Source organism: Natator depressus, chromosome 6 (assembly GCF_965152275.1).
Source record: "Natator depressus isolate rNatDep1 chromosome 6, rNatDep2.hap1, whole genome shotgun sequence".
Lineage (NCBI taxonomy): Eukaryota > Metazoa > Chordata > Testudines > Cheloniidae > Natator > Natator depressus.
This window is the reverse complement of record NC_134239.1, coordinates 18872801-18895171: the sequence shown is the minus strand read 5'-3', so window position 1 is coordinate 18895171 and position 22371 is coordinate 18872801. Positions and strand designations below refer to the sequence as shown.

At 45.2% G+C, this 22371-nt stretch overlaps 1 protein-coding gene and 1 long non-coding RNA gene across 2 annotated transcripts in view; one reads left to right on the top strand and one right to left on the bottom strand.

The window, feature by feature from the left end:
* Positions 1-22371, top strand: part of LOC141988763 (uncharacterized) — a 78082-nt gene that overhangs the window by 22547 nt on the left and 33164 nt on the right. The window lies entirely within an intron of this gene.
* LOC141988761 (NACHT, LRR and PYD domains-containing protein 3-like) lies at positions 314-14355 on the bottom strand. The gene is made up of 10 exons (XM_074954695.1): positions 14073-14355; positions 11658-11723; positions 9290-11018; positions 8654-8743; positions 6333-6503; positions 5146-5316; positions 4241-4411; positions 3571-3741; positions 1335-1505; positions 314-446 (listed from the first exon to the last, which is right to left on the bottom strand). The coding sequence occupies exons 1-10, from the start codon at positions 14353-14355 to the stop codon at positions 314-316; spliced, it is 3156 nt and encodes a 1051-aa protein (XP_074810796.1).

Below are 22371 nucleotides of genomic sequence, written 5' to 3'. Positions count from 1 at the left end.
CTGCAGGCAGTGTCCTGTGAATAAAGATGACTGAAATTTCTTGAACTAATTTGTTGTTGTTGAAAAACAGGCATTTTTCTAAGCAGAAAAACGTCTTTCTTTGGCAAAGCTGATCTCCAGTGATGTTATGCTAGGCCTGGAACCTACTTTGTGGGATTTTAATCAGTTTATTCATGTAAAATCTGTTTTCCCCTAAAAGAAAGGGTGTACGTGGTTTGTTTCATCATTTGCCATTTCTAGAAGGAGATAATGAGTGATTTTAAGCAAGTGGGAAAGGGTGAAAATCTCCTAAAGCGATATTCTGCTGACGTGGTCAGAGATGATCTTCAGGATTGTAGTCTTCATCACCACTATAGTCTTCATCGCCACTGTAGTCTTCATCGCCATTATAGCCCTCTTCATCACCCTTGTCATCACCATCTCTCTTAATAGATTCTCCATTCAAGCTAGTGAGGAAGAAGCACGAGGATGTTGTGAATAGGTCATCAGTACCCGAGATCACAGCCCCTGCTCCCACGGCCACGCACACCACTGTGGTCACATACATGTGGTCTGTGGTGCTACTGGAAGTGCACTTTTGGACCGAAAGTGATTTTAATCTCTGTGCTCCCCCAGGAGCAAGGTCTGCCATGCATGTGATGGAACCATGTATATCTCCCCATTTATCTTCTCTTTTAACCCCCCCCCCCTTCCGGCCAGTGTCTGTCAAGCAGAAAAGACTAGCTGGGATATTCTTTAGAGTCCATCTGTGTAATTCCTTAGTCAGCTGCAGGAGTTCTTATTGACTGATACCAGCCACACTCTCACCATGAGTGCACTGTCTCCTTGGCATCCTCAGACCCTGCCTGCTGGGAGAATGGCAGACTGGGATTAAGAAAATGGAACCCCTTGAATGGAAACAGAGAGCATGATCACAAGACTACTGGCCTGGCCCCATTCTCAGACACCCGCATTGGGGACGTGGGATAATTCAAAGCACAAATAAGTGGAAGGGCCTACTCTAGTGGGAGTTAGCGGCGGGATTGATCTGGAGAAAAAGGGCCAGATTCCCTGGCCTGATTCGTTCCCTCTCTGCTACTCTAATGGTGCAAAGGGGACAGAAACTGAAGCTGGGCCCATCTTCCCTGCTGGAGATTTCCCAAGCATATGGGAGTCCATAATAGATCCAGTGTAGCTGGATCCTATACATGCCCCTGTAGAACCCAGCATAGGGGGTGTATTGGGGGCAGGGAGAGTTGGGAAGGAGGGTGAAACCAAAAACCAGAAACACCTGTTAGTCATTTCTTATGACTTCTTTCTTTCTGACTATGTCAGGGCAGCCAGGGGTCACTTACAGCAGTGGATGCAGCTTACAGCTTGCGCTTCTCACTGCATCATGCAGCCGTTTCATTCCCGAATCTCCCAGCACATCTTGATTGATATTCAGCTCTGTCAGTGACTGGTTTCTCGTTATGACAACAGAGAGATCTTCGCAACAAGCAGGGGTCAGACCACACCCGGTCAGCCTGCAAGAGACAGGGACATGCCAACACAGGCATACCATGCCTGGTGTACCCCCACATTTGAAGCCAAATTCATCCCTGAAGTAGCTCAGAGTTCTACCAGGGATCAATGTGTCCAATGCATTCATAGCTTCATAGATTTTCAGGCCAGAAAGAGCCATTATGATCATCCAGAGGCAGACTTGCAAAGGTACAAATGGTCGGTAGGTGCCAAACTCCCACTGGTTTTCAATGAGGCTTAGGCACGTAATTACCATTTGTGCCTTTGAAAATTTCCCTTCTAGTCTGACCTCCTGCATAAGGCCGGCCACAGAATTTCACTCGCATCTCGGTTGTGATCCCTGCATTTAGGCCGATAACATGAGGATGAGCCAGAACATATCATTTAGGATGACATGTTATCTTGATTTAAAGGCTCCAAGAGTTGGAGAATCCAGCACATCCCTGAGCAGTCTGTTCCAGTGGTTAATTACCCGCATAGTTAAAAAGTTGTGTTCCTCAGGAGATTATTTTATGTCATAATTCAGTGAGAAACATCAGCGATTTCACAAAAACAATGAGGGGACCTCCTTGTTGTTTTTGCTGATACAGACGAACACGGCCACCCCTCTGAAACCTGTCACCACGCAAGGCAGTGATTTGACAGTGTGTGGTGCACGTACTTCCCACCGTGTGGATTTCGCTCTGCGAGCACTTGCTGACTGTTCTACTAATTTATTTCGGTGTTATCTGAAGGGGAAAAGTGTTGGCCAAATTCATTCCTGGCCTTATTCCACTGAAGTAAACTGGAGTTAAATCAGGGATTCATTTGCCCCCAGGATTCTGACCATATTAGGTAAAGCTGCTGCCAGCTGAGAGTAGGTATGAAAACCTGACACTTGTCTTTCTACCCTGCTGGGGTTCAGCAGGATGCTCCCCAATTTAAGGTTGGCAATTTTTTTGGGAACATTGCTAGTGCAATGTAGTCCATTTGAAGCTCTTGACGGTTCTGCACAAATCTATATCTTGGCAAGCTGCTGGCCCAATAGGCTCACACTGAAAGGGTCACCTCTTAATCACTGCATAAGAAAGAGATGGAACCAAAAGCACAAGACAGAGACAGGGTCAGCAGAAAAAACCCAGCAGCTGCTGGAGAGAGGGAGATGCAAGGAACAACAAGAGTGATTGTTACAATCTCACAATGCCAGTGTGACTCTAATAGGTGCATACTGGCATCCGGTTTTGCACATCAGCTGAGGTTTCATTATAGTGCCACCTGGTGGCTTTTGGGCTGTCACTCCTGTTTTTGCTGGAAAGTTGTCCATATAACCTGCCATCCCAGTGGGTAATATTTAATGATTTAGCTGGCAGGCTCCTCATGGGCACCAAGTTTTTGAACGGACCTGGATGGGTTTAGAGGCTGAACTACGTTGACCGGATGTCCCAATTTTATAGGGACAGTCCCAATATTTGGGGTCTTATCTTATATTGGCACCTATTACCCTCCACCCCATCCCAATTTTTTACATTTGCTATCTGGTCACCCTCGGCTGAACATCATTCTCATCCCAGGGCAGAGGCAGTTCTGCTATCGGGGCACTTGCTCAGAAGGAGAGACAATAAAACCAGGTGTGGACTCATCCCTATTCTCTGCACCATATCCAGATGTTAATTTAACTGACTGGACCCTGCCTAAAATTCTGACCAAGGGCTGGCACGGAGCTGTACCTGTTCTGTGGTCAAACAGAGCATTTCACTCTCCAGAGCGGCCAGTTTGGCACATTTGATGACCACTAAATGCACCCCTCCCCCTTAAAAAGAAAACAGAGACTGTCTACCAGCCTTCAGTGGGGCAAGCTGTGACAAGCTGATCCTGGTATGGATGGGGAATGGATGGGACTGTCTGGCGACTCACATTGCTAAACGTAGAAAGATCCCACTTCTGCCAGAGATCAAGGAATAGCAGCAATTGCTGGAGATGTTTAATTTAAGCAGCCACACTGTGTTGCCGGAGAAAAACGTGCCCAGATTAGCCAGAAAGAGCAGAGCCAAGACCAGCCAATCACAAAGGAAGCCTCTGGTGTCTTACCTTAGTTTCTGTAGTTTGCAGTCTGGCTGTCTCAGCCCATCACACAGAAGCTTCATTCCTGCATCTCCCAGTTTATTATAGCACATGTCCAGCTCTCTCAGGGACTGGCTTTTACTGAGAATGGCAGAGAGAGCCCCACAACAAGCTCCTGTGAAATAGCAGTTGGACAGCCTGCAGGGGACAGACGGGCAGAGAGGACAGCGATCAGGCCTCGTGAGTCTCCCAGCTTGCCCTGGGGATTCCCATTTCCTGGCACCCTCTGCTGGCCTCCTAAGCAGCTGCTTCAGTTCTCTGCTCTGAGCAGCATCTCTGTGGGTAGAGTCCTGGAGGAGTCCAACCCAAGAGGCATTTCCTACCGTGGCAGCCCCATCCAGCCTACAGACAAAGAGGTCTGCATAAAGGAAAGCCCTCTGGTCTCAGTGGGCTCAACCCTGCAACGCTTTCACATGGGAATCTGTGCTGAAGGATCCAGCCCTTACTCTCTTTATTTGAGATGCTGTAGATAAATCCTTCCGCACCAAATATTCTCTCTCCTGGTACTTCATATTGCTATTGCCCCCAGTCTCATTGGCACTCCACCTCCACCACCCAGCGGGGGAAACTTACACACATGCCTCTGAAATGAGCAAAGACTAATCAGAGGCTTTTGAGGAAGCCCGGGAACACTCACACGAGCTTCTGTATTTTACAGTTCTCTCGTTTCAGTCCGGCGCACAGATGTTTCACTCCAGAATCCCTCAGCTCATTATTTCTCAGGTCCAGCTCCGTCAGGGTCTGGTTGGTCCCGAGGACAGAGGCAAGGTCATCGCAACAAGCTGCTGTGAGAAGGCAACACTCCAGCCTGCGGGAGAGAGAGAGAAAAGTAACAACCTGTTTCTGCTCCGCTCGCTGCACGGAGGGGGCCGGTTTTAGAGGTGATGTGCAAGGTGGTGAAAATTAGATTCCCTAGGTCAGATCCAGCGTCCGTTAAAGTGACTCTTTCCATTGGTTTCAGTGGGCATTGGAGCAGGCCTTCTGGGCTCAGTTCTGCTCCCCTTTACACAAGTGTCACTCCCCTTCATTTCAATGGGTGGTGTACCCGTATAGCTGACAGCATAGGCTCTGACTCAGCACCCACCAGCCACAACTGATAGGTTGTGGTGCCGATCAGCTGTTTGGTGCCTGGGAAAGGCATTTGGGGGAGGGCGAAGAGCAGTGAGCGGCAGGGGCCTTGGGGGAGAGGTTGGGGGGGGGTGGGAAGAGGCGGAGTGAGGGCAGGGCCTCAGGGAGGGGGTGGGAAAAGGCAGATTGAGGGCGGGGCCTTGCGGAAGGGGTGGAGAGGGGATGGAGCATCCCCGGGGAAAAATAAAAGTCAGCGCGTATGGCTGAGAGGACAGGTGATCTTAGAGAGGGTTGAAAGGATTAAGAGTATAATATTTGGCTATAGATTTCCAAATACTGCCTGACTAGCAGGAGCCCCACATCTGAACATGAGGCTGTTTGCCCACGCCTAGATCATTGCCACAGATCATTGGTGAAAAGAGACAAGGAAATACAGTATGAAGAAAATGCTCTTCTAGACCAGTGGTTACTCACTTTATTTTCTGTAGTTTACAGTTTGGATGCTTCAGTGCTTTGTACAGCAGCTTCACGCCTAAATCTCCCCATTTACTATAGCCCAGGTCCAGCTCTGTCAGGCTCTGGTTTTTAGTGAGCACAGAGGCGAGATCGCCCAAGGAAGTAGCGGTGAGACTGCGACCCCTCAGCCTGCAGGAGACAAAGGGATTCGGAACACACGATGGCTCTTCATTTGAACACAGCCACTTGTGTCCCTCTCACATCTGGGCTCCTAGGAAGCCAAGCTAGGCAGCGCGACACCTGCAGCAAAGGTGTGAGTTGAAATCCAACAGGTCTGAGGGGCATCCTGGCTGTTCCAACGTTAAGGAAACCAGAATAGCTCTGGGAGTGCTAGGCTGGACACTGCTACATTCTCTGAAAGGTGCCATGCAAGTAGCCTCTTGAATTAGCCTTGGTCCTATAACTGGTGCAGAGGACGAATAGGGCTACGGCCCCAGCCCCATCCCACCATGCCCATTAGAGGACTCCAGTAGCAAAAGTGACACCATGGCTCTTTTCCTTCTCTCCCATTGTGTTCTGGGCATGTTGGGACTGGGGCTGCGTGCCCCTTGGGCAAGGGCGTATCAATGGAAGAATCCTTGGTTGGTGCCCTTTTCCCCACTTCCACTTTGTACCCCTAGCCAGCAGCCACAGTCTGGCCCATAACATGCTAGCAATTATTAATCATTGCAATTGATCGTGACCGAGTCAAAGTCCCACCGGGGCTTTATCTCCCTGCATCAGGGCTTGGTGAAGTTAAACTTCCACTTTCAAAAGGCGACCAAAGTGTTTGGGACTGGCAAGAGTCCATTTGCTGCCTCCTTCCAGCTCAGAGATCACAGACTTGTGTTTAAACTTTCCTGAGAACGTCTCCTCTGGCCTGAGAGTGCTGCATGGCCATTTTCAGACCACAAGGAGGTTTTCATGAACCTTACTTGGGAATGGAAACCTGGCCTTCTGCTGGAAGGCTGCGTGCAACCTTCACCATAGTGTAACTAGCCGCAGCTCCATAATCCTGGGGCTGAAATCTTCTGAACCGGGTTTCAGGGCTGAGCAGAGGGCTAACGCTGATTCTGAACTGAAGTGAAGAGTTCCTTGTGGATTTAGGTTTCAGTTAGAATGCCATGAATATAACACAGTTATAAAGAAAATCCATGGTTACTTACCCCAGTTTCTGAACACTGCAGTTTTGATGTTTCAGACCCTTACAGAGCAATTTAATCCCTGTTTCCCCCAGTTTGTTACCGCTCAGGTCCAGCTCTTTCAGAGACTGGTTTGTCTTGAGAGCAGAGGCGAGATCCTCACAACAAGCAGAGGTGAGGCGGCAGCACCCTAAACTGCAAGAGACAGACGTGGTTACTGCTTGTTTTCACCCAGGTGGCCGCCTCCACTTTATTCATATCTGTGTATTCCTGTAAAGAGATGTAGAGCTTGATCCAACGCCTAAAGACTCCTATCATCTTCCCTGGCTTTGGGTCAGGACCTCAGCCAGCTGTATTGTTCTTAAACAAAAGTGATCGCTAGTCATCCTATGGCATGTGTCAAACACCCTGCTGATGTGACATTGACATGGCAGAAGTGTTCCTAGGCAATTTACAGACAGGGGTGAGGGCATGTTCAAGTTTACCAGTACTGAACAAGAGAACAATCTCAAGGCCCACTCCTGGAAACACCTAGGTACATGCTTAATTTTAAGTACATGAGTACTCCCATTAAATTCACATTTAAAACAATAATAGGAAAACTGAAGAACTTCATGTGACGTGGAAGGAATTTCTCTCTTCTACAAAAGGAAGAGACAGTGTGCGAATGGAAGGCTCATGGGAAGGTGGAATGATTTAGCAGGCCAGAATTTTATGTTTGTAAACATAACAAACATGTTTCCTTGCTTTCCCGTGATAATTTGGGGTGTTTTTCAAGCACATTTTTCTATAATTGATTTAAAATAATTAAAGCTATTTTAAAAACAATCACTATGCCAATATAATAGTGAGACTGAGATTGTAACAGAAGTCAGGACATTCAGAGTTATGGTTAACTTGTCCCCTGGTGCATGCTTTCTGCTCTCCCCCTTGGCATGCATTCACTATAAAGGGGTCTTTCATTATAGGGAAGATGCTTCATAATATTCTGTGTTTAATTAGCAATCCCCAGAGCTGAACTGTAACTGGCTTGTATTTAATAAAGACTCAGCTGTGAAAAGCTAAGCAGGATCTGGGTAAGTAAACAGGTGAAAGGGAAGACTCTTTAGAGTAGATTTTTCAAAAGAATCTATGTGACATTAGAGAGACATGTTAGATGAGGTAATTTCTTTTATTGGACCAACTTCTGTGGGTGAAGGAGCCAAACTTTCAGAGCTCTTCTTCAGGGCTGGGAGATGTACTAAGAGTGTCACAGCTAAATACAAGATCAAACAGATAGTTTAGCATAAGTAGTTAGCATATATTCTAATCTGAGGGATCATTCAAGGGGAAGTGGCCCCTGCAGTCAAAGGACAAACAGGGGGGTTAGTGGGTTGCAGACTGTAATAAGCCATAACTCCAGTGTCTTTATTAAGACCATGATTTTTAGTGTCTAGCAAAGTTATGAATTCAAACTCCCAGGCTCATCTTTTGAAGGCCTTGGGCAGGTTTCCTTTGCAGGTGAGGACTGATAGGGGTCAGATGTGGAGTGATCACTTTGTGAAAAGTGTTCACCCACAGGTGAAAGAGTGTTTTTGTCTTTGATCATTTTCCTGTGGGAGTTCATTTGAGAGCGTACTGATTGTCTTGGGGCCATTGACACTCACTGAAATCCCTTATGTACTGTACATTTGAAAATTCTTCCTCATGTCAAATGTTTGAGGGGTTTAAAAACCAATCACTGTTGGGTCTTCTTGGTTTGTTAGTAGCATTCTTGGTCAAAATTCTCCTCTGAGATTCTTGCATAGGCTTGCGCTGACTTCAGTGGGAGTTGCTTCCACGTTGACCCATGAATTTTTTCCTCTGGAAGCAAAGCTTCCCATTCAGCTGTGGAGCCCCATGCTAAGTGGGCATTTTCAGGAGCACATCCAGTGTGTCATAGACCTGGACATCTATAAAAACCATTATTCCCGTCAACCAGCTCTTTTTCCGTAGAACATAAATAAACTGCTCTTATTGAATATGGGTGAGGGGAAGTGAAAGAAGAAATCTGGTCTTTTACACCGGTAAAACATATAGGATATACTTAATAACAGAAATACATTTCAAAATAATGTTCTTATCCAGATACAGTGCACAAAATGGCAATAATAAATAATAATGATACATAAATATGTCTAGCTCAAGTAACCTCCGAATTCCTGGGTCTTTATCACTAACACATCATGAAGTGGGTTGGTTCCATGTGAATTAGCAGTCACTCTGCTGCTCAGACACTAAACCGCAGTGATACATAGCTGCACATTGCTGCTAAACCCCTGAGAGAACAGCAGCAATGATAGGCTCATTGAAGAGCAAGCACTTACGATATTTTCTTTAGCTTACAGCCTGGATCCTTCAGTGCTTGACACAAAAGGTGAGGTGGGGAATATTTTGGCTCCTTCTCCTCCAACTCCCTGGAAAGAGAGAACAGAAACGTTCCATTTTGGGTGTTGGAAAAAAAATTCCCTCTCATTTCAAGAGGTTGGCTCAGTAGTTTTTATTCTGGAGCAGACAATTCAATAATTTTTGTAAAAAATAACCCTTTTAAACATTATCGGATGTGACTACCCCTTTATTCTGATGCCAGATTAGTAAATGGGGGATTTCTGGCATCAGAAATGTGTATTTTGAAAAGTGTAAGTGAGGCGGGCTTACTTGATAGGCTAGGGAATTGAAGGTGTCTATTTTTGGCCAGGACAAAGATCCTGAACAAAAGCCCGTTAACGTTTATGGAAAGACTCTCATGTTGACTTGAATAGCACTGGGTCAAGATTGTGGCAATGTAAGCAGTGGCAATGTCTCATCAGTACAATGTATTGAGTAAGGACCTCTGGATTTAGGCCTGTGAAAATATGGCATTATACTGGAATGGTTGACAGGTCCACCTGCACTCTGACAAGAGCAGGTGCTATTGTAACTACACACACTGGATATTCATCTCAATAAACTGACACACTCACCAAGGAACTAACTTTTGTAGCACTGACTCTTTTCTTTCCTCCTGCTCTTCCAGTCCAAACGTACAACTGTTCAGAGAGAGCGACTGCTCGTTACGACAATTCTTTATGCAAAATGAAAGAACCATGTGGTCGATTTTTGTAAAGTGAATATTGCTCAGACCAATTTCTTGGAAACAATCCATTGCACTTTTGACAAACTCTTCTTCCTGAATCTCGCATAAACAGTGAAGCAACTCAAGCTGGAATTGCTTTTCCTCGAGGGATCTGAAGGTCAGACCGCAGCTTCTTTTTGCTACAGATCCAAACCACTTCAATAAATTCTGTTTAATTTCAGGTGAAATTTTACAGCCAAAGATTTTCTCTGTGTGATTCATTCTCTCTTTGTTTAAGAGACCAAACAGGAAACGTACCATTAAGGTAAAAGAATTGTCTCTAGATTTTCCATAATTTTTCAAAATTTCATTCACATCTTTTTTCAGAGTCACTGAATCACACCCTTTTTCTTTATCTTCCACCAGGACATAGAACAAAGCTGCAAAGAACTCTTGGAAACTTAAGTGAATGAAGCTGTAGACACTTTCAAAGCCGATATCTTTTTGGAAAATATTCTTAGTGAGAAAGAGGGACTGAATGTCAGATCCATCCAAACCATGCTTCCTCGCATCATCTTCTTCAAAGAGTATTTTATTGTTTAAGATCCCATCTGCTGCTAGGGAGCATAGCTTCTTCAAGTCAGTGTGTACGGATTCCTTTGAATTGGAATGGTTCTCTAATAAACTGGACAGAAAGAGCATGTATACCGAGGTGGTTGTTTTTGAGCTTTTGGCCAGATCTTCTCCGCTCTCCATCTGTTGTTTCATCACTGTGCACAGAATCCAGCACACGATGGGAGCAAAGCACATGGTGAAGAGCATTTCATTCTCTTTTACAAAATCTAGAGCTTGTTTTGCTTGTATGGCATTTGCAAAGAACTTGCGGAAATACTCCTTCCTGTCATCTTCAGAGAATCCCAGGATTGTTGCAATATGGGGAAACTTCAGACACTGCCGGAGTTTATCCAGAGCGGTTGGTCTCGTAGTGATTATTAAGTAGGATTTTGGAAGAATCGTTTTCCTTAATAAACTGCTCAGTATGATTTCCACTGGCTTTGTCTGAAAGGGATCAGTGCACAGACTACTTTCTTGCTGATCAAAGGAAAATTTAAGTACATCAAAACCATCAATTATGAACAAAAGCTTCTCTGGATTCATCAAAATATCTTTGATGGGTGCATTTCTGTCAGGACAATTGTTTAAAATCAGATCTGCGACACTTCGACGCTCAGAAATACAGTTCATTTCCCTGCTATTGATGTAGAAGATGTAATCAAACTTGCCAGGATAGAGTTTTCCAAATGCCCAGTCTACCATGAGCTTCTTGGCTAACATTGTTTTTCCAATCCCAGCAGCTCCCTGCAGCACAATGGTTCTCAGTGGTGTTTGCCTGTTTCCACTAGCATCAAATAAAGTCTCCAGTTTAGTAGAACTAGCTCGCTTTGCCATGATTTCTGCATGCTCTTTCCCTTTGGCTCTTATTTCATGCTTTCTCTCCTTCTGATCACGATGTTCCTTTACAATCAGCAGCTTTGTGTATCTTGTGTTTAGTTCCACACACTCTCCAACTTGATTGTTCCTCTCTTCTATTAATTGGTATTTTTCTCGTATATGTTCCTTATACTTTGGTCTGTAATCTAATTCAATGATATGAACCATCAGAATCCGTGAATGCAGAAATTCAGGAAAAAAAAGACAGATTATTAATGAGTTTCATGGTAGTGCTATTTAGATGCATATGAATCCCAGATTCTAGTTAATAAGGGGAATAACAGATCATATTGCTGGGGGGTTGGGGGGAATTTCAGATGATGGAAAATAGATATTTCGAAATTAAAATTTAAAAATTAAATTCAGCTGAACATTGACTATACTAGTGAAATGTTTCCGGAGATAGAGGTTCTTCAATATGGAGAGATGCGGGGAGTAGAAGGGAAAATATCTACATGCAATTTAATAGATGATGTTTAAAAGTAGAATGGCTCCTTCTATTTGAATGGGTTTTGGATCACCCCCCAACTCAGTTACTCATGAATTTGAGAATTTGGAAAACACACTGGGCCAAATTCTGGTCTCTGTAACACCAGACTAAATCAGAGCAATGACTTAATTACAGTTAGTCTAGATTTACACTGGTGTACCTGAGATCAGATTCTGTCCCCAAATGACTATTATTTTGTCTAGTGATACACTGAACACTTGATAGATGCACTGTAATGTCTGCAACGTTGCTAATAACTGGGTACAATTTTCAGCATGTATGTCCCATACGTTACCTTGTGTCATTTTCAAACTCAGAGTTGCAACAGATAGAGATCGAGTAGATTGAGGCTGAACCAAAACTGAAAGAGAAATAACATGGGGTTAGTATGAGTCTCAGAGAAATGAGATGGGCATGAGCCACATATCAATGGATCTCCACTCCTTTTGTGGGAATGATACTTATAGAGCCAAGACTCAATCCTCTTGTTCTCATTAAATATCAAGGGTGCTCACAGGAATAGGGGAAGTACATTCTAAAGAAACTTCATTACACTTTGGCCAGTTGCAGTGTGGGCCAGGAAGTGATGAATCCTGTGATGGGGCATCTTCCCCACACTGGCCCTGATAGGGTTAAAACCCAGCCTACAGGGCTGCAAAGAAACAGCCAATTAGGGCAGTGGCTGCAGCCAATTAGGGCGGTGGCTAGACCAGCCAAAAAGGAAACTGCAGTCCAGAACAAGGAGTCTGCTGTAGGAAGCCCAAAGGAGGGGATTGGTTTCCTAGAGGGCTGCAGAGACTAGCACTGTGAACAGGGCTGCTAGGGCTTGCAGGCCCGAGGCCCTGAGAAGAGGGTGAAGGAGCCAGAGGCAGGAGCTGAAGGTGCTGGGGCTGCGGGGAAGTGGCCCAGGGAATTGAGACAGACTAGTACAGAAAGAAAGGAGGGGCAGCGGGAAGCTGTTGTTTAGAGGGTCCCTGGGCTGGGACCCAGAGTAGTGGGCAAGGCTGGGTCTCCCCTTCCCACTCGCTGCTGAAGAAGCAGCCCGGCTATGGACTGCCAAGCCGCTGCGAGGAGCAGCTAGGCTGTTGCAGAAGGAGTCCCCACGGAAGGGGGGAACCCGGACTGTGACATGGCCGGAGGGCTGTGCCACGAAGCAGAGGCAGTGAGACTGGACCTGCAGTGGGTCTGCAGGCGGAGATGAGGACGGGAGAGCCACCACCACCGGAGGCCACACCCGCTGACCAGTGCTAATTCCTGAAACGGCCAGCGGGAGGCGCCAGCGTGGTGAGAGACCCTGTGACAAATCCTTAAAATATGAGTCCAAAGCAACAGAATAATACTTCAGGTGGCGTGAAAGGAGAAAGTGCATTGTTTTCAAACTAGTGTAACTCATAAAAATGGCAAAACCAATTTTATGCAAATTGTCCTTATTTTCTCAATGGGCTGAGATCATCTTGGACACCTTAGAATCATAGAATATCAGGGTTGGAAGGGACCTCAGGAAGTCATCTAGTCCAACTCCCTGCTCAAAGCAGGACCAATCCTCAATTTTTGCCCTATATCTCTAAATGGCCCCCTCAAGGATTGAACTCACAACCCTGAGTTTAGCAGGCCAAAGCTCAAACCACTGAGCAATCCCTCCCCCCTTGGCTGAGAAGGTTACAAAGCATGTGGGTGGGCGAGGCAGAGGGCCTAGAAAAGGGGGGATAAGAATGGAAGGGGGAAAACATCGGTAACTGTAGCACTCAGCCGCTTTGGTCTGTCTAGTGAGGACCAGCAACTCTGAGCCACCGAGCCACCCGCAGGCAGTGGTGTCAGGCTGCTGGAAATCGGAGCCGTCCCTGGGGCTGTTAAAATTCACGCCAAGGGCCTGGGTCCTAGAGAAGCCTCAAATCCAGGTGGTGCACGTGTGGCTTAAAGCTACCCTTGTTCTCCACCCCTGAGCTGTGTGTTCCATGCTGTGTTTCCTGAGAGCACAGAATCTACCCTGTGGACTTCAGTGGGAGCAGGATCAAAGTCTGTGTCATGTGCAGATCTGTTTAGCGCCTGTGTGATGGACTGTGCTTTCTCCCACATAAAAATAAAATGTGGGATGTGACCATGCAATCTGGAAGCGCAATAGGAGCAGAATCAGGCTCTTACAATAGCATTCTGCTTCTCGCAGGTCTCTCTCTTTCTCAGTTACCCATATGATGTCTGTCTATATTTTACATAACTACTTATGTAGAAATGTATGATACACTAACTACAGCTGATTCATGGCCTAAGAAATGCAGTGCTCATCTAGAGAACATGCAATAAGAGCTACTAATAAAAAAGAGGCACAATTGTTTCACAGTCATTCTAGAAACATATTATGGACCAAATTTTCAAAGAGCAGCGTCCCTTTTACTGGTGCAAATTGATGTATAGGTGCAAATCTGGGGACGCCCAGTGGGTTCAAAGCAAGTTGTTAGAGGTGCAAATGCTCTGATTTAGACCTGCAGTTATGGGGCCGCCCTTTTTGCAGGTGCAAAAAAGGAGGCTGGAGTTTTGCAAGTTAACCCCATATGTGTCTTTGCCTTGACTGGTGACTCCCACCGGTTTCCTCAGGGTTTTGGAATCCATTAGGTGGCTTTAGCTTGCTGCTGCAGCTCCTGGAGCTGCAGTGGGGAATATTAATGAAGAAGGACTCACAGGGGTAGCAGCCGCGTTAGATTTTTTTTTGTACCTGTCTCTTTTTCCTCTTGGAGTTTCACGGCAGAGTTTTTCAGACCGATCTTGGTGAAGATTTCGATCGCTACGTTCGCTGCACTGTCTTCGCCATAGAACTCTATCAGGAGGCTGGCCACGTCCATTTCGTCAGCATTCTCCAGCTTGCCCCGGGGGATTTTACGTTTCGCTCCCTCATAGCGAAAATCAGATAATTTGTGCCTAAATTTTTTAAAATCTTTCTTTTCGAGATCCTCCAGTTCCTGCACGAGGATGTCAGTCAGGGTCTTGTCTCCACTCATCGTGTGCTATTAGGAATGGTCTGAAACTGAATCAAGAACATTAGAAGATTAAAGCTGAACTCCATCAGACTTTTAAAACCAAGAGACATCAGAAAGTTGCAGTCACTGCACAAAACAAACACCTTCCCATGGAACCAAAGGAAGTGGCTTAGCAGACATCATCATCTGCACTGTGGGTTACTAGGGATTTCTTGTAACACTTATTTTCCTACCTTACTCTTTACAGTATAAGTATTGTCATGGCAGATCAGATCAGTGATCCATATAGTCTGGGATCCTGCCTCGAGCACGGGCAGCCCCTGAGGCTTCAGAAAAACATCTAAACCTCTTGTAATAGACAATTATTGAATGACCTCTCCATAGGACTTTCTTCCTATCCTCCATCAGTTAGAGCTTGACGACTGTCATAAAGCAGGAAAGTTTAACCCCCTACCGGATGGAATCAGAACTGCTCTACTGAGTGTCAGATTAACTGAAGCTGGTTGGAGAATGTGAAAGTGTTTTCCCCCAAAACAGAGAGAAATGAGGTAGAGGAGACAATGTCTTTTATTGGACCACCTTCTGTTGGCGGCAGGGACAGGCTTTCAGACTCCACAGAGCTCTTTGTCTGGAGAAAGTGACCAGAAGGTCTGAGCTAAATACAAGATGGGACGGATTGTTAAGCATAAGGGTTTCACACATGTTGCAGGAGACACTTAAAATGAAGTGGGCAATCAAGGTTAGCAGACAATAGGGCGTGTGACCCTATTGTTTTAAGTGACCAGCAGAGTGATGAATTTAAGTTCCCACGCTCATCTTTTGAAGGGCTTGTGCAGAGAGTTTGCAAAACTTGTTGAAGCTGTTCTGAGTTAGGAGGGCTCAAAATGGACCTGTTGGGATTTTTTTCAAACCTCTTTGTATAATGTTTTTATGAATTTTTTTGAAAGCTTCATTGAAAACAGGTTTTTTGGTAACTGAAAAATTTCTATAACCATTGTGGTAAAGTTGTTATAAAATATGATTAAAATTAGATTAAAATATCATGAAATTTTGGGCAACAGACAAAAATTTCTTGACAAACAATTGTTCCTAAATGCAGCTATTTCTAGAGTAAACAAGGGTAGTCCTTGTTTCAACATCATTCTAAGTAACACGCAGACTTGGTACAAGAAGTAGCTACGTTTGTGTCACTGACAAATACATTTAAATATATTGTTGTCTCTAACATCCCTATAGGATGGTCTATAGCAAAAAATCAGATCTGTCACACTTTAGAAAGGAGGATTTTATAAAAATAAGGAAGCTAGTCAAAAAGACCCTAAAGTAAAAATGGGGACATTAAAATTTTTAGACTTAGTACAAAGGCTACTTCAGCTATTTCTACACTACAGCACTTACAGAGGCGTAGCTGCACCGATGCAGCTGTTCCATTGTAGCGCTTCTGGTGAAGATGCTCTAAGCGGTCTTATGTCAGCTTAATAATTCCTGCCTTCGTGAGAGGCAGTAGCTCTGTTGGCAGAAGAAGCGCTCCCACCGACATAGGGCTGTCCACTCCAGTGCTTAGGTCAGTGTAACTTATGTTGCTCAGGGGTGTGGATTATTCACCCTCCTGAGCGATAACACACAGAACACAGTGAGCGTCATTAGAGGCCTTACAAACCATTTAAAGTGATATTACCCAATTCTATACACTACACACTCCTTCCCCTTTAATGTAAAGGACATTTAAAAAAAGTTTCAAATGTGTCACTGGCATTAAATGTACACCATACTACTAAATCTGAGAGGCCGATTGTGACTTCTTTCTAGATGTTTCTTGATAACATCTTCCAGGCTTCACAACACGATGTGGAACAGTATCTGTACATTCTGGTGTAGTTGTATCAGTGACACCTTCCTGCTTTGCCAACCATGTTAGGGTCACTTGTAGCAACAGGGACATGAAGCTCATTGGTATTATCATAAATCACTGTCTATGGCTGTATTGTAGACTTAGTATTTTCAATGGTGTCACTGGTGCAAAAGATGCTGCTAAACTTATGCTTAAAAGCTGGTTTAAGTGGTCTCTTCATGACCTGTACGATGTCATCACCAGTGCTGAACTTCTGAATTCATACGGAATACATCAGGCCATTCAGAATGGGCAACTGCTGCAATAAAACAACCCCCCCGGGATGATTTGGGGAAGCTATCTGTGGACAGCTTACAAATTCTGTCTGTGAATATTTGTGTCAGCCTGCAGACTCCATTTTGAAAGTGAGGCTTGCTGCCTTCTCTGTTTCCTTTAATGCCATGTTGGATTGAAATGCCTAGGGATGGTGGCCCAGGGCTAATCACAGAGAGTCATTAAACCTTGATGGTCTTCTATTCAAATAGAAACAGCCTGAGACAAAAGATTGGCTACTATCCAGGAGAACCAATCTGTCCAGATGGGCTGGTAATTAACCAACAGGTCATGTGATGAGGGACTCTGATCACCTGATGAGGTTGAACTGCAGGTCACTTGACTAAGGAGATGGGAGGTTATAAAAGAGAGCATCTGGGTCACCATCCATTTTGAGAAGAGACCAGAAGCAGAGGACGTTTGGACAGGAGAGCAGGAGGGTACTGACTGCAGAGGGCAGTGTCAGAGAGACTCCATGGTTCAGAGGAGAAGGCATGGGCAGGAACAGGGGAACCTGGACTTCTCAGAGGGCTCTGCCCAAGCTCAAAGAACTCTGCCGAGTGGCGAGGAAATGGAGGCAGGAAAAATCTCCCATGCTATCGCATTAGAGAGCCAGGGTGTTTTAGAATCCTGTGCAAAGTCTGTTTGTGTGCATGTTTGCTTCACTGTCACATGCCCCTGAAGAGATAAACTGTAAACCCAGAGTGCCCACACGCTGGAGTTCTGGGGGAAGATGTGCTTAAGCTACAGAAGAGTCTGAGGGGTCAGCACTCGTCCTAGGAGCTAGGCAATTGGACTACAGGGTCTCGGCTCTCCAAGGAGGTGCTAGACAGAGAATCTCCACACACAACTCCTGGCAAGGGGTTTCATTTCTACAGCTCTCAGATGGCTTTCAGGTCGTCCTTAGAGTACCTGTGGCCTGAGCTTTGCTGGAATAAGCACTCTGGTACCACGCATTAGGCAATGCTGACCTACACTCTGCTGTTTTTTTCAAACAAGAATTGCTGGAGGCAGTTGTTTGCATGCATTAGTCCATCCACTCATCACAATGTCATGTCCCCGGGCCAGCAGGGGATCAGGTTTATTATTGTGTTGTACCATGGCATTTGTCACCGGCAAGGGGTCAGGACGTAGTAACTGTCTTTGGTTCCACTTCAGTATTCTCCCCTGTCTCTTTCCATGGCAAGTTTGACAAGCAATCCGTACTCCCATCATTGGCTGGTACTTTTGAACTCCGAGAGCCCCCAAGAATATCGCCCGGCTCTGTAATCCTGCTGCAGCCGTTGTCAGGACTCCTTTCGGTGGGTTAAAAATGGAAACTAGAGCTGGATGGTCTATAACTAGAGTAAGGGCGTATCTGCACAGGGAAACAGCCCGGAACAGCTATTGCGGACTGGCTGTTTGGCACTAACTATCCATATAGACACTCTTATTGTGCACTAAGAGTGCCTCTGGACTTGCCTCAACTTTCTTTTGATTTATGCAAATCATCTTATCATTGGTGTAGCCACCAAGTGCAATTTGAGTCTTTGAAAAACTCACATTTAAGCTTGTTTTGCTCTGAGACTACACTCAGCAGCCTCTCAAGCAGCCTCTCACCCTGCTCCAGTCAGAAAGGGGTTAAAACCAGCTCTGGGAAAGGGCTGCCCTGAGGAGCCAATCAGGGGAGGGCAGGTAGCAGCCAATCCGGGCCCGGGAGGGCTGGTATAAAAAGGGCTGTGAGCGAGGAGGCAGGCAGTCTCACGCCAGCCTTGGGGTGGGAATGACCTGGCTGCCTGGGAGCACAGGGTACCTTCAACAGAGCAGTGCTGGGGAAGGGGCAGGCTAAGCTGGGGAGCTTAGGCCTGGTGACCTCCTAGGCTGAGGCCTGACAGGAAGGCCTAAGGAGGTGCACAATGGCCACCCATTATTCCAAGGGGACTGAAATCACAGGCTGCCTCTGCCCTCAGTCAAGAGGTGTATAATTCCCTTATAGGTTGGGATGTAAAAGTGGGGCTGCCCTTGGTAAAGCTTGATGGTGTTTCCACTGGAACTGAAGCCAGGCCTCCCACCACCAATATGGCTTTCTGTGGCTACAGAACAGGCCAGGACACTGGGATGTGGAAGGGGAGTGTGGGATGCAGGAGGAGTCCGAGGGGCTGCAGAGCAATGTTATGGGAACAGGAGGGCACTGACAGGGTACAAGGGACTATGTGGGGCAGGAGGGGACTGAGAAGGTGTAGGGGAATGTGGAGAAATGGCACACGGTGCCATCGGGCAGCCATGAGGACTCTACACCAGACACAGGCCTCTCTCCCAGCGCAGAGCCCGTGCAGTCAACTCACAACTGCCTCTGCAGTAGCCACAGGTACAAGGGACATACCTGGGTCAGGAGCAGGTGTGGGATGGGGACAGGCCAGAGAAGGGAGGGGGCATGTCGGGTATGGGAGGAGGAGTGATTCTGAACTTCTGCAATGGTCTCTAAGTGCCTTCCAATGGGGCACAAACTAGGGTAGCCTTCCCGGCTGGCGTGGCCTGCACTGAAGGCCAGGCTAGCTTTTGGCAATGCCAGAATAGGGCATAAATATGACACCTCGTAAATGTCCTATGGCTACTTTAGTTCTGAATTTATCTACTGAATTTGCACTGTTTGAAGAGGAGACGTGAGATAAGCCAGGTGAATAGTTCCTGTAGACCCAATTACCTGCTATAAGGAATCTAGGTGCTCAGCAGCAGCTTAGGCTTTAGATAAGAGCAGTTCTATGCTTAACTTGAATGATAGCACAGCTCACAAGGTCAGTCCTAATAGCTTAATGACTGATCATAAAGAACAACAAAGGTCGTCCGTGATCTGAGAGCCTAGTACTTGCAGGGTTTCCCGGTATATTTTGCTGTCACATTCAGAAAATGATACTTAAAATTTCTATTATAAAACTGACATCCAGAAGTTAACAGTCAAGGGCAGTATTATGAATTACTGCTGTAAACCCACTGCATTCAGTGGCCATTATACAAGGGATGGATTTGACCCCAAATTTTAAAATGTGCCTGGTGAATTAGAGGCAGTTTTGCCTCACACACAGAGTCACGGCAGTGTTGCATGCTCGGAAACAGGAGAGCAGTGAAACTCTCAGGCCCTGGGTGGAACTCTGGCATGTTGTTCAAGAGTTCTAGGCACAGGAGTAACACCATATGCTCCGTGAGAGCACCTCTGGCTAGATGATCCATAGACCAGTATTAGCTTTGGCTTCAGAAGAGGCCATTCACCCACTCAGACACATGCTGGAGATCTCATGCAGCCAGCAGCAAAGCATCATTAGAGTTTCTGGAACTTATAGATAATTTTCTAACACAAAAGGTTTTGCACCCAACCGGAGGCAACTCTATTTTGGACTTCGTTAGGATGGATAAAGATGACTTGATCGCTGGACTGGAAATTGACAGTTGCCTAGGGACCAGAGATCATAGCCTGATTACCTTTATTCTGGGAAAAAAGAGAGAGTCAGTTCTTTAAGAAGTGATTATTAGATGGCCAAAAAGCCACACTTCCATAATCAAGAAAGAGAACAACATTGGCTAGGAGCTCATCCCGGTTCAGTGGAGAAGCGAAGTCAGCAATTAAAAATAAAAGCCCAATATAGAACAAATAGAAAGAAGAGAAATAGATAACAACCAATATAAATTAGAAGTTATGAGGTGCAGAAAAAAATTCTCAAGGGAAGCTAAAGATATTAGGAAAAATCCATGCTGGTAAGATGGTAAGAAGGAGTTTTAAAAGTTGATCAGGAACAAAATAAAACCTAAAAATGCCGTAGACCTGCTATTAGAGGGAGGTGGTGAAATGGTTAATACAGATGTAGGAAAGGCAGAAGTGTTCAATAATTGTTTCCCATCTGTATTTGGAAAGAAACAGGATGATGTATTCATATAACATGAAGATGACGAAGTAGTTTCCAGTCCATTAATAATAACAGAGGATATTAAACATCTACTAGGGATAACAAGCCCCAGATAACTTGCACCAAAGCATCCTAGAAGAGCTGACTAAGGATATCTCTGACCTGCTGATGTTAAGTTTTAATAAATCTTAGAATCCTGGGGAAATTCCCAAAGACTGGAGGAGTACTAATGTCATGCCAATATTCAAAATGGACATGTGGAAAGCACATGTAACTATAGGCCGGTTAGCTGGACATCAATCCTGGGCAAAATAATGGAAAAGCTGATATGGGATTCAATCAATAAAGAATTCAAGGGTGGGAATACAGTTAATGCCAATCAACATGGCTTTCTGGAAAACAGGTCTTGTCAAACAAATCTGATTTCATTTTTTGGTGTGATTACAAATGTGGTTGACAGTAGCAACTGTTGAGATGTAATACACTTTTGTAAGGTATTTTGTTTAGCACTGCACAACATTCCGATTACAAGATTAGTACGATACAATATCAAAGCACAAGTTCAATGGATTAAGGACTGATTGACAGAAGTCAGTAGGACTCGGCATTAACTGGGGGTGGTTCTAGTGGAGTTCAGAAGGGTTTGGGTCTAGGCCCAATGCTCGTGAATATTTTTATCAATGATCTGGAAGCAAACAAAAATTACTGCTGGTAAAATTTGTGAATATGACAAAGGTTGGTGGAGTGGTAAATAATACGGAGGATGGACAGGGCAGTCACGTGGGATATGTCTACACTGCAATCTGAGTTGCGATTGCAGCATGGGTAGGCATACCTGAGCTAGCTTTGAACAAACTAGCTTGCTAAAAATAGCAGTGCAGCCATGGCTAGCTGCCCAAGTACATACCCAGGGTCTTAGACAGAATTGTCATTGGCCGGCTAGCCCATCCTCTGTCCATGCCTTGGTGACTTCACTGCTGTTTTTAGCTAGCTAGCTCTCTCAAAGCTAGCTCAGCTGTGTCTACACATGCTGCAATCACACCTCTGGTTACAGTGTAGATATACCCACCACAGAGCCATATGGATTGCTTGGTAAACTGGGCTCTTCAAACAAAATCCAGCCAAATGAAAGCTCATACTTCTAGGAACAAAGAATGCAAGCCTTGCCTACAGAAGGGGGGACTGTATCCTGGAAAGCATTGACTCTGAAAAAGATTTAGAGGGTCATAGCAGATAAGTAACTCAACATGAGGTTCTAGTACGTTGCCATGCCGAAAAGGGCTAATGCAAACCTTGGCTATGTAAGTGAGGGAACAGTGAGTAGTGAAGTGATTTTTACCTCTGTGTATGGCATTGGTGAGACCAATACTAGAGTACTGTGTACACTTCCGATGACCACATCTGTAAAAGGAGGTTGAAAAATTACAGAGGGTGCAAAAAACAGTCTCAGAAATTATTCAAGGGCTGGAGAAAATACCCTTCAGAGAGAGTCTTAGAGCTCCATCTGTTTAGCTTATCAAAAAGATGACTGAGAGGTGATGTGATTATAGTGTATAAATATCTTCCTGGGGAGAAGATACTGGGTACTAAAGGACTCTTTGATTTAGCTGGGAAAAGCATAACAAGAACCAATGGGTGGAAGTGAAAGTCAGACAAATTCAAAGTAGAAGAAAGGCACAAATGTTTACCAGTGAGAGCCCCTAACCTTTGGAACACACTACCAAGGGAAGTGGTGGCTCCTCCCTCTCTTGATGTCTTCAGATCAAGACTGGAGGCCTTTCTGGAAGACATTCGTTAGTCAAATGCAAGTGATTGGGCTCAATACAGGAGTAATTGGGTGAATTTTAATGGTCTGTGTTATCCAGGAGATCAGACTAGATGATGTAATGCTCCCTTACTGGCCTTAAAATATATGAATCCATCTTCTCAAAGATGAGCTTGTGAATGTATAATTAACTCTTGGAACTCATTGCCACAAGGTATACACTGTGTAAA

Coding starts and splice junctions, on each gene's coding strand:
- LOC141988761 (XM_074954695.1), bottom strand. CDS start 14,355: ATGAGTGGAGACAAGACCCTGACTGACATCCTCGTGCAGGAACTGGAG. Junction 11,724..14,072: donor CCAAGAGGAAAAAGAGACAG/GTACAAAAAAAA, acceptor TTTCTCTTTCAG/TTTTGGTTCAGCCTCAATCT. Junction 4,412..5,145: donor TGTAAACTACAGAAAATAAA/GTGAGTAACCAC, acceptor TCTCTCCCGCAG/GCTGGAGTGTTGCCTTCTCA.